General features: G+C 36.4%; 1 protein-coding gene across 2 annotated transcripts; it reads right to left on the bottom strand.

Moving 5' to 3' along the window:
* Positions 1-5,371: 5,371 nt before the first annotated feature.
* On the bottom strand, positions 5,372-11,109 carry LOC110464197 (complement C1q-like protein 3). Of its 2 annotated transcripts, XM_021519286.1 has the most exons (7): positions 10,772-11,109; positions 9,855-9,913; positions 9,002-9,067; positions 7,741-7,797; positions 7,545-7,601; positions 6,302-6,622; positions 5,372-5,887 (listed from the first exon to the last, which is right to left on the bottom strand). In XM_021519286.1, the coding sequence occupies exons 1-7, from the start codon at positions 11,071-11,073 to the stop codon at positions 5,487-5,489; spliced, it is 1,263 nt and encodes a 420-aa protein (XP_021374961.1). In that variant the 5' UTR covers positions 11,074-11,109; the 3' UTR covers positions 5,372-5,486. The 2 variants fall into 2 exon arrangements, with proteins under 2 accessions (XP_021374961.1, XP_021374971.1); XM_021519296.1 differs by lacking the exon at positions 7,545-7,601 and having other exon boundaries at positions 5,373-5,887.
* Between the last annotated feature and the right edge of the window lie 1,172 nt (positions 11,110-12,281).

The raw sequence follows: 12,281 nt of genomic DNA, 5'->3' as shown, positions 1-12,281 counted from the left end.
ACAACTTTGAATTGTTCACTTCAGTGGGGGGTTTTAATCTAAATGTTACATCAGGCTGTTCCTTTATCAATTGGGAAAATATAGCATTATTTGTTTTTACATTATGAATATTTTCCCTGGTTTTGGTCATTTTGGGAAAATAAGGCACTTTTAGTAATGGGAAACAGCCTGTATTTTGCAGTAAAACTGACCAAAAAAAAATCACTGCAATGTTCTGACAAATGCCTTATGTCAGGTGAAGCATTTGTTTTTCAAGTTACACAAAGGAGGAAGTAAGAATAAATAAGGTTTGGCTAATACACTTCTTAAAATTATTCCTGTTATGAAATGTATGCCGTGTATAAAAGTGAATCTCCTGTGAGCCTAGCTCAGAAAGTTACTGATATGAAAATGAGAGGAGAATATTTACAGTTGCATTTATACTATATCTTTGTGAGATCAAGTCATTATACCTGTTTGATCTTTAACAGGTAGTTTACAGTATTATCTAGCTGTGTGTTATTTCCAGAGAAACAATCTTCCACTCTACTAAGAGTATGAAGTAACAACAAACCCGTTTCCTAGAAGTATGGGTAGTCATTCAACTGATGCAGAGGATTTAAATCTTCGCTAAAAGAAATTACGAAATTTTGACTCGTCCAAAAAACAAGTTTCTGCTCCACTCAGGCTAAATATAATGATCTGTAACAGTGTTTGCTGTGATTATACACTTGTATTTTCTGTTTGTGTTACTGTGTGGAGTGAAAACGATATGATGAAAATCAGGTTTATTGTACTGATCAGTATTGAGTCATGAAAACAATGTACTTTTCTTTCTACAGATAGAGGAGCTACCACAGACTTAGGTAGCTGTGTAAGCTAGTTATGTGGTTCTGTAATTGTTTTTTATAAGTCGATCATTATTGTGCACAGCAAAACGGGTATACAAGAGGTAAACCTTCATATGTTTTACAAGTTTGCCTTAGAATTGTTGAAATAAGTCCTGCTAAGTCTTTGTTGTGTTGTACTACATACAGTGGTTTTTACCTCATTGTATTGTCATGCATGCTTTTTTTAAAGCGGACACATGCATTCATGATGATTAATTTTGTGTTATAGAATCACACCAGATTGTGGATCCAGGGGCTGATCCAGGTGGTTTCCTGATCAGTTGAAATAAGAAAAATTGGAAAATACATTTGGCATTAGGGGTTGAAGTGGGATAATATTTTTAATGGATTCTCCCAAACATATATCTGGATTGCATTGATTTGTTGCAATAAGAGCCACTTGTCTGTGTTATTCTGTGTGAGAGCCACTTGTCTGTGAGTCACTTGTCTGCTGTACTGTCTGTGAGTGAATCACTGACGGAATGACATGTAGTGTGATACTATATCTTTATTGCATTTTACAATAAAACAGTATCAATTTAACATGTTGCTAATCTTTTTATTCAATAATTAACAAAGTAATTGAAGTCAAACGGCGAAATTTTGTGAGATATTCAAAACACAATTGAGGTATTACAGACCAAATTATTATAAGAAAAATCTTCCAGGAAAATACATTATCATATTTACACTTATGGTGTACCAGGGACAGTATACTACTATACGTCCCTGGGTGTACGTCGTCTAGGCACGAAAATATTAAGAAGAGAAAAAATTGTTAGGAAGATGATTTCTTACTGTGACGTCACAGGAAAAATGAGGAGCGAGTTAAATCTGACGTCAAATAAACAAAAATGAATGATGCCGATTTGTTATTCTGACGTAACGTAATTAGGAAAAGGTTGGTCACGATTTGTTATTCTAACTTCTGACGTCACATAGTCGGGTAGCCCGAGTTTCCTCTCGGACTAATAGTCAGGAAAAAGTTTAGATGGCGACTTACTCTGAAATCAGAGTCAGGGGAAGTAGGCGGATAGCGACTTGTTATTCTGCTACACATAGTCAAGAAAATTGGAGGTTATAATCAAAACTGTTCAACTTAGAACCTGCTGTTTCATCATGGAAAAGATCAGGTTGGCGCCTCTGTGATTACTGTTATCATATTTTCAGGAAAAGGCTTGGCGGGTTAACTGTAACTTTTCAGTTTAGATAATTATATCACTTTGGCAGGAAAGTATTGGGGACACTTATAAGTGTTTATTTAAGTACTTCGCCAGAGCTCCGGAGATTTTCTGTTGACCACAAACATCTTAATCAACGTTTTCTGATATAGAAGTTTCAATGTTCGTAGAAATGTCACGATTGTCACCATGACTGACAGCTATGAAGCTCTGTTTGTGTACTACTGGAAGACTTGGTCACAGTATCTTATCATTATCCTGAATTCGACCGGTTCTATATGGTTCAACGTCCTATTATCCACAGCTAAGGTCATTTATGGACGTGGGATTTGACCGGAATCATCTTGACAGATGCCACATGTGTGAAAATCAATTAAAGAACTTGGCATGTTTTTGTACCTGTCTTGATTACCCTTTTTACATATGAATTCACCCTCATATGAAAAAAATAACAAGTCGGCCTAATAAGCGGCTCATTTTGTCCGCATAGGTTTGCCAACAGTCTGATGAGAACTCCACACTAAAATAAACAGGAATTCAATCACTCTAGTGATTTTATCCTCGGTTTATTCCACCTAGGTATTTCAAGTGTTTATCACAAATTTGCTCAAAAGTAGTTCACAGCAATATTTTTTTTATCGCCGTTCGCCTCTTTTAGGACAAAACACTTTTATAATAAAGGCAGCAAAGGCCTTTAGTTCCGTAAGAGGCATGGCAGTGTTATCAGTGGAAAAGTCTTGTTTAAAAAAAAAAATATGCATTCAATTTATTCTACTTTTAGAGTATACAGTGTCACAATACAACAGATAACCCTAACCAATGGTTCTAAGAATGGTACTGTATTAAGAATTTTGGAAAATGCTTTGGTTTTGTCAGCGGTAAAAGAAGTTGTCTGCATAAATTCTTGTTAAGTTTCAAAATCCAATATAAACGAGGCAGGTCCATGTCATTATTCTTAACCAGTATTTGGAAAGTTTGCAATACAGATAGGAACTATATAGGTAGGGGCTCCTTGAATATCAAACAAGCCTAGGTTTTACAAACTAGAAATGTAATCGTATTCACTGACATGGATCAACATACCCATATATTTATCTTGCGAATCGCTGAATGGGGATCAGACATATGGGTAATGAAGTGCATTAATGATTTAAAGCTGCCGTTTCTCTGAAATTATCGGTTGTGCAGACTTATCTTACTCAAAAAGCTATTCTATACAGCATGCTCTCATTTTATCCACTTTCTCGTGTAGAATTGCCCGGAATTCATAAGTATCTTCAACTTCACATTCCAGTTTATCGTAAGTTCATTAAAAGCTCTAGTAAGTTTTCATTAAGGAAAATATTTAGAAGACCAGTCACCTAACTCAAGCTGTTGCCGCGTTGGTTTTCTTGAGTTGAAAAGCTTCAAAGCAATGGGCTGATGCTAACTGAAAGGAATCCTTGGGGTACTTTTGTATCTGAAGTAGGGTGGTATGTTGACTTCGACAGGCTTCTGGTGTGGGATATCACCGATGGTAATGGCATCGTACACTGTAGGCATATTTGACCTCCATAAAATGTCATGGGCCTGTTCGTTAATGCGGAACAACCGGTTTGACCGTTTATAAATGTAACAATTTCGGGAATAAATCCTGGCGGACCTGCAAATGTTTATGCAGGCCTTGCAAGGCTTTGTCAAGCCTCGCCTGAAAGCAGTATCAGATTGCTAGGTCCGACCTTATTTAATAAACGAACAACAGTGGTCCGACCGGCTTGACCGTTTAAACGAAAACGGCCAAGGTAACGGTGCGCTGTGATCATCGTACGATCAGGCTTTAAACTATTGAATATGATCAATATCATCAATCATTGACACTAAGAACAACTCTATTAGAATCCTCTGTTCGTAAAACAGAGATAAGAAGCGAACACAGTGTGATTTGGAAGTGATCGACTTCCAACGTTCCCTGGAGTTTTCGGTTCGGTTGAACTGTTATAATATCGATGTCCATTACAAGTGAAAAACTTTCTCCTAAGAATGAAATATCTCCAGTAAAATGTATCGTCAACACAAGAGGACAAAATTTATCACATCGCCCACACAAGTGATAACAACAGCCTATACTTTACTGAGAAGTTATTTAATCTTTTATGATAGGAAAATATAACTAAGTTGTTTATTGGTCAACAGGACTGATCTAGAGCAAGGGAACATCTATGGCAAAGATGTCTTGCTTTAGGTGAATGTCAATTCAAGTATGCAACTTCCAACTCGAGCCTCGTAAACAACCATCTACTACAGATCAATGGAATAAACTTCCATCTGATGTTAGATCAAATCCGTCTGTTTCTGCTATAAAATCATACCTTGATAAACAGTTAAGTAGAAAAGTACCAATCCACTACACTTTTGGAACCCGTAAGGGTCAAATATACCATGCTCGTCTACGAATGGAATGCAGTTCCTTAAACAGTCATTTATTTAGTAAAAATATTGTTCAATCTCCGTTATGTGTTTGCGGTCAAGTTGAAAACACTGCTCACTTTCTTTTAGAATGTACCAGATATGATGACATAAGAAGACAGTATTTTTATTCTTTGCCTTATAATATTACCACAGATATTCTGCTGTTTGGGAACGAGACATTGCCATTACAAGAAAATAAGGTTATCTTCCTAGCTGTCCAAGATTATATATCAAAAACAAACAGGTTTTCCTATTGATTTAATATTTCATAAACATGCATGTGCTTAAAGCCGAATTGTACTTATGTAAGAACAAGTAAAACCCATTAACAACCAAAACCCTTCACCATTAATTATCTCCTTTTCTTTCTCCTTGTTTAAACTATTGTATTATTGTATGCATTTTTCATTGGAGACAATATGCTGTCCATCCTGAATATATTTCGCAGATTATGATAAGGTGATAGATTTATATAAGTGTCTAAGACACTTGTTTCTATTTCCTATTTTGTGTTTTGTTACAAAATGTTATATATATATATATATATATATATATATATATATTGCATATATATGTATATAATTGAAATACTTGAATAAAAAAAAAGTTTCAACTAAACTAACAACGAGCGGATGGCGGTTGCTGAGATGACGGAGTTGTCATCTACAGGAATGCGTCTAAATGTTCATTTCAACTTTACATGGGTTGCATATAAATTCAGCTGACTTTGCTTTTATTTTGATAGCAGCACTTCTTTGCAGCATTAACATGATTTATTAACTAGTAGTTCGTAGCTTATTTCATTACCTAGTAGTTCGTAGCTAATTTTATTAACTAGTAGTTCGTAGCTTATTTCATTACCTAGTAGTTCGTAGCTTATTTCATTAACTAGTAGTTCGTAGCTTATTTCATTAACTAGTAGTTCGTAGCTTATTTCATTAACTAGTAGTTCGTAGCTTATTTCAATAGGATTTTTTTTTTATTTCAGTCAGTGCTTGAACAACAGAAATCCAGAGAACGCGCTCGCTTGGCTCAGGACGTAGGAGGATCTGCCTGGTATGATCTTGTATACTATCACTTGTACGCGGTCGTTGTCTTGTAGAGACAGGACAGCTGTATGAGAATTGGACAGCTCGTGGTCGTCTGCTCCCGTGGTAATCTGCATGTTCACCATTTGGTCGTTCTTTGCGAGCTCTGTGTTGACAAAACCGGACTGTCCCACACCTGTTGACCAGGAGAAGACGTACAGTCCCGACACATCGCACGTGAATATTCCAGTGTTTTGATCGTACTGGTGACCCTCATTAGTCAGAACGTTTTCGTATTTTAAAGTCATACCCATCCTTACGTTAATAGTGTTGGTAAGAGTTGCGTAGAAAGCCACACCGTCTGAAAGTAAGTGTTACATATTTATGCATGATTAGACCTAAGGCTACCGAGTTAACTAGTGTGAACGCTTGACTGCAACCAACAGTGTCAACATATGTGGTTCTAATATGACAAAAAACAAAAGTCCTTGTATGGTCTTTTACTAATGTCCATATCTTGAGGATACAACACAATTAATTGCGGTATAAGTGGGATAAAGGATACATATAGCGTATTTTGTAATCTAAAACAAATTACATTAATAAAACGTTATTTTATCGACTGTTTTTGGAACTATAATAAGCACGTCGGAAAAGTCCCATAAAACTAGTTAAAAATAATCTCTTAATCTATAATCCCTTTTCGGTTTTTGTTTTTTGGCACACGATGAAGCCATTGACATACATACCAGATTACAGGTCTTACAGATAGTACCTTGCTTAATCATGGTTGCTGCGTCTCCTTTTGGACCATGTATTCCCATCGGACCAGGTTCCCCCTTTGATCCAGTTCTACCAGTATCCCCTTTTGGGCCTTGCGGTCCAATGTGACCAATGTCCCCCTTCAGTCCAGACGGTCCATTAATCCCTTGTGGGCCTGCTGGTCCAACATCTCCTTTTTGACATGTACATGATACATTGCCTCCTTGCTTTCCTGTTGATCCTATGCCCCCTTGTTGATCTATGGAGACGGTGCCCCCGAGCTGCCCCGTCGAAGCTGTGGAAGCCGATAAGACTGAGGATCCCGTGCCCCCAGCTAACCCAGCCGGCCATACAGAAAAGTATTTATATTGCTCCCAGTAAAGTTCAAGTGAAACAAAGTGTAGAGAAGCGTATATAAAAAATGGTATATATTTGTGATAAATTAAACTTGTCTTTTAAGAAGGTAAACATGCAATCTTTTTGTATTTTCTGTTTTTGACTGATCTTCTACTTCATGTTAACAGAAACGTGATTAGCCAGACGTACAAGATTCCTTGGATCCAGATCAAAGCACATGTAAATTATAAAATATCACCCAAAACAAACACTTGATTAGTAATAATTTAGATCAGGTACAAAAACGAAGTACTAACTTTGCGGCGTTGTCAGTTTGATTAATGTTTGTCAAAATCACATAAATATCGGTGAATTTAAGTGTTGTGTTATGATTATTAGGTTATGTCTTTATCGCACCTCAGACAGAGATATACCACGTAATACCCCATGCTTGATTTTTCTATCTCGTCCGATCTGTCTGGTACCTTTACGTGACATTTCGCAGAATTTTTGCACTGCTATGTATTCATCCGCGCGTTAACAGCTTGAAATTGACCATCAATGTTTTTATGTTGATAGATATCTGATGTTGTAGATAAAATATAATCTACACTGTGAAATACGTTGCCTTTATTTAAGGACGGACTGCATTTTTATGCGGAAGCATTCAAATGTAGCGTTAGTAGTGTAGATGCCGAAAACAGGATACTTGTAGTCTTTAGCAAAATTGATAAGACTCTGTAACATCCCAACCTCGGCTTACGCCTCGGTTGGGATTATGTTTCAGAATCATAGCCTTCGACCGGGATTACCCGATCTCGCTCAGTTAACGGTAATAGATTTTAATCAGTATGTTTTGTAACACTAACATTGTGAAGAGATCTACTGTCTGTACAATGTTGTCGATAAATAATACACACCTGGGACTTGATTACCGAAACCCATCCACTGATGTACGGGGACAGGGGTGCTTACATCTGTAGTAAATGAAAACAATTCTCATTTATATAATTTTCTTTTCTTTTTCAAATTTATATATGATGTGTTTTAGTATATATCTAACACGCGCATGCTTGGGGGCGATCTCTTGTCTATTTTCTGATAAATACTACTCACCTGTGACTTGGCTACCGAAGCCTAGCCAGTGATGTAGTGGTACAGCACTGCTTACGTCTGTAATCCATGAAAACAGTGTTTAGTCTTTGTTATACATTTCATTCCTATGATTGCTATAGGAATTGTATAACTGTAATTACTGCTAGAATGATAGTTCCGTGACACCTACTGTGATATCAATCGTTTAGCATAGACCAAGTGCAGCATTCTTTTCAATGCGTGTATGTGAATCCAATTATAGTGGTCGGGTGTAATTTCCTTCCTTTAGATATCTAACTATAACCCGAGTTTGATACCGAGAGACCAAAGTTCAACATTTCCCTGGAGTGTCCGGTTCGGTTGAACCATTATAATATCGATCTCCATTACTAGTGAAAAACTTTCTCCGTCTAAGAATGAATCTCTCCAGTAAAACGCATGGTCAACACAAGAGGACACAATTTATCACATCGCCCACACAGGTGATAACAACAGTATACTTTACTCAGAAGATACTTAATTAATCTTTTGGGATAGGAAACTATGACTAAGTATTTTTTATTGGACAACAGGACTGATCTAGAGCAAGGGAACATCTATGGCAAATATGTCTTGCTTTAGGTGAATGTCAGTTCAAGTATGCAAGTGGTCGGGGTGTAATTTCCTTCCTTTAGATATCAACTATAACGCGAGTTTGATACCGAGAGACCAAAGTTCAAATGGTGTTTTTTTTCTATCTACAGAAATACTTAAGCACAGGATCATGTGTCACTTCCGGGAAAGTATTACTGAAATCGACAAGGGAAACTCTGAGGAAGCCCCTAAGTCACTTCCGGGAAAGTATTACTGAAAACGACAAGGGAAACTCTGAGGAAGCCCCTAAATCACTTCCGGGAAAGTATTACGGAAAACGACAAGGGAAACTCTGAGGAAGCCCCTAAGCCACTTCCGGGAAAGTATTACTGTAAACGACAAGGGAAACTCTGAGGAAGCCCTTAAGTCACTTCCGGGAAAGTATTACTGAAAACGACAAGGGAAACTTTGAGGAAGTCCCTAAGTCACTTTCGGGAAAGTATTACTGAAAACGACAAGGGAAACTCTGAGGAAGCCCTTAAGTCACTTCCGGGAAAGTATTACTGAAAACGACAAGGGAAACTTTGAGGAAGCCCCTTAGTCCCTTTTGTTACGATCTTTCATGTATACGTCACATTTGACGAGAAGTGTTTGGCACCTATTAAGACGTAAAGCATATCCTTCAGTATACACTGGACTGACAACTCACCAGGTGTCTGTGTGGTCACTGAACTAACAGGCCAGTGATCATGCAAGCTGAAGGACGGTTTAAAGTCTGAAAACATATTGAAAGTATACTGCAGTCAGGTTTTTATCTTGGTTGTGATTTTGTATAAACGTTATCTTTCGACTTCATTTTAAAATATGTTCGCTAAAAATTCTATATCAGCTACATGAGTCTTCTTCTTGCATAATGGTTAGCTATACTTATGACAACTATGTTATAATGCATGTAGCTTTAAGCCAAGCAAATGTTATGTTTTTCAAGGAGCAACGTCGATTCATAAAATTTCATATTACATACAATATTTTCTGATAGAAGATACATCACAAAGATATCGTATATAAGCTATCTTATAACAGATAAGCTTTATTATATTCTAATAAGATATTTAATAAAGAAATGTATGTAAAATACATCTAATTATGTAAGATATCTTGTACAGAAAATCATATAAAAAAAATCTTATCGTTTATAAAATATCTTTGTGTTATGTAAGAAATCTCATGAAATTTAAATAAGATGTGTGACATACTTTTATTAAACACGATATTGGCGTTACTCCTTGAATATACAATTAAGTTGACGTTTTACTTTGAGATATGTTGGTCTTGATCATGTTGCAAATATGGCAAAACTAAAGAGAAATGAGTGTACCAAGTAGTCAACGTATGCCTTGATAATGTATGCACAGATCTATACAGTTCTTTTCATTGATTCATACAATTTTCAATAGTTTGTACATCATTCAGAGCTTGCTAGTCTGCGTAAATGGAGTGTCTCGAAGAGAACTATCATATTTGTATGACGCAAATGTTGTTTTTAACAAAACTTCACTTACGAGAATCTGTCCTTCTCAAGTCTGTACCGAGAGGGGTAACGTTCCCAGCATCTCGTCGACTGTCAAACAATAGTAAAGACTATCAATTGTACAATATTTCCTCATAGTAAAATATCTTATTTTAGAACGCAAAAATGGTAGATTGTCGATAGTATATAACTTCACTAACTTCTGAGCAAAAATAAAATGTCGAACAACTGGAAAATAGACCTTGTAAATAAGGATTTAATAAAGTTTATAGTATACATCATCAGGTAAAAATGACCTGATTTATTATGTGAATGAGGATTGAATATATGCTAGTGATGGTTAACGAGGATTGGGTAAATGTAAATGAGGATTATGATATGTAAATAAGGATCGGATATATGTTAACAAAGATTGAATAAATGTACGAGAGGATTGAATATATATAAACTTTAATTATTTAACAACAATTATGAAACAAGTTATTTCAACTTATATTAATCACTCTTGTTAGCCCGGATGTTAGCGCGTAGGGGGTCTTAGTGTGGGAGGAAACCGGAGTACCCGGAGAAAACCCACGTGATCGGGCAGGTGACCCCAAACTTTTCACGCCCGATCGGGGAATCGAACCCCGGTTGCCTTGGTGAAAGGCAAATGCGCTATCCACTTCACCACCCGACAGATATTGAATATATATTAGTGAGGAATGAGTATATGTGAATGAGGATTGAATATATTTCGTGAGGAATGAATATATGCTAGTAAGGGTTCAATATATATTGATAAGAACTGACTATATTTTTATAAGAATTGGGTATATGTGAAACAGCATCTATTATATATTATCACATTTAATAGACGATAAAAATTGACTTGATGGTTAAGTTTATTGCTGGTGAAATTAGGAACATGATAGATTTGAGAAAAAGTGCCGAACATAATACACTTACTTATGTTTATTGTATTTGATCTGCAAATTCTCGTACAAACTATTCAGATTTTTAAACTTTCCTGAGAGAATCTCATTTTTTCTTTTTATATCCGAAACTTCTCTTTTTGTAAATTCATTCTGCTGTCTGATATCCATAAGCTGTTGTTGCAGATCACGAATGAGTTGTCTATCGTCTTCCCTCCACGACTGGCACTGTAGTTGGAGCGCGCGCACACTGGTTCGAAGTTCCAGTAGCTGGTCAGCCTTAACGCTGAGAGACAAGCTCGAAACTATCAGGAACAGAACAACAGCACACTTCATAATCAGCAGTACTCAGTCGGCCAGGCTAGTAAGAGACGCGGAATAGAATTGCTTACCGTCAGAGGTACAGATAAGACGCCCACTAGATAAGTCGGTACAGACAATTGGTCCGACAATGGCAGAACAATGAACAAGGTCGTGATATTCTCATGCTTTTCATAGGTTTTCCTGTACGTCAGTCTGATCTTTGTTTGCTACTAGATACGCATTGTTTCTAAACATCTGATATCCCATAATATGTAACATAGCAAAAGGGGAGAGTGCCCTCATAACGTTACAAATTAGAACATTTGGCTACTCAAAGTATTGGTTTTTAAAATAGTACATTTATCATGTAAATCTTGCCAGCATACATTTCTGTTACAAGGCTACGGCCAACATTGGGGACTGATAGTCTACAAGCAGAGTGAACCAGCTTGAGACGTAAAATAATCATTAGAAAATACGAAGCATGGAAGCACCTATAATATAAGCACACTGCTAAAAGTTTTGTATTAAACAAATAAGCTAATCATGCTTAGAAATATCAAATAAAATAGTGTAACGAACATACATGGTTTAATTAATAAAACATCATCATCAATACCGAGATAAATATGTTTTATCACAAGATAATGTACAATAGAGAGTATGGAATTGATAAGCAAAATTTGACAAATGCACTTGCATACACTGTCTAGATAAGAGCCTGATAGAGTTCGCCTACTCATACTCCTCCACTCAGCGAACCTTCAGAATTTACAATTGAGTGACAACAGAATTGATAGGAACAGTTTAACTCGTTTAGACTCGTTTCATACCCGTCACTTACTATTAAGGTATATGCTGACACGTACAAATGGTACTTAACATATTCAAAATAGAGGTACTCAAAACAGGGGTACTCGAACCATAAGTACCGAAAATATAAATACTTGAAATAGAGAGACAGAACAAAACGTCATTTTTAATTCAAAATTGATAAAACTAGTGCAAAATATGGACAAATAAAAGATTGACATAGAAGTCATAGATCATGATGTGAACCATAACACTGGACATAGTCTTTACGAACATGTGTATCTCAAAACCATGTCTGATAAGCTTGTCCGTCAGCAGCCGACATCTACCACAGAACTCATGATATTGGACCAACAAGCCCTTGAATGTCAAAGGAAATGCGATATATGAACACCATAAGTTGGTACAGTACGGATGTTACTATCAAG

Source organism: Mizuhopecten yessoensis, unplaced genomic scaffold (assembly GCF_002113885.1).
Source record: "Mizuhopecten yessoensis strain PY_sf001 unplaced genomic scaffold, ASM211388v2 scaffold1539, whole genome shotgun sequence".
In the NCBI taxonomy this organism is placed as follows: Eukaryota; Metazoa; Mollusca; class Bivalvia; order Pectinida; family Pectinidae; genus Mizuhopecten; species Mizuhopecten yessoensis.
This window is presented reverse-complemented; position numbering and strand designations above follow the sequence as displayed.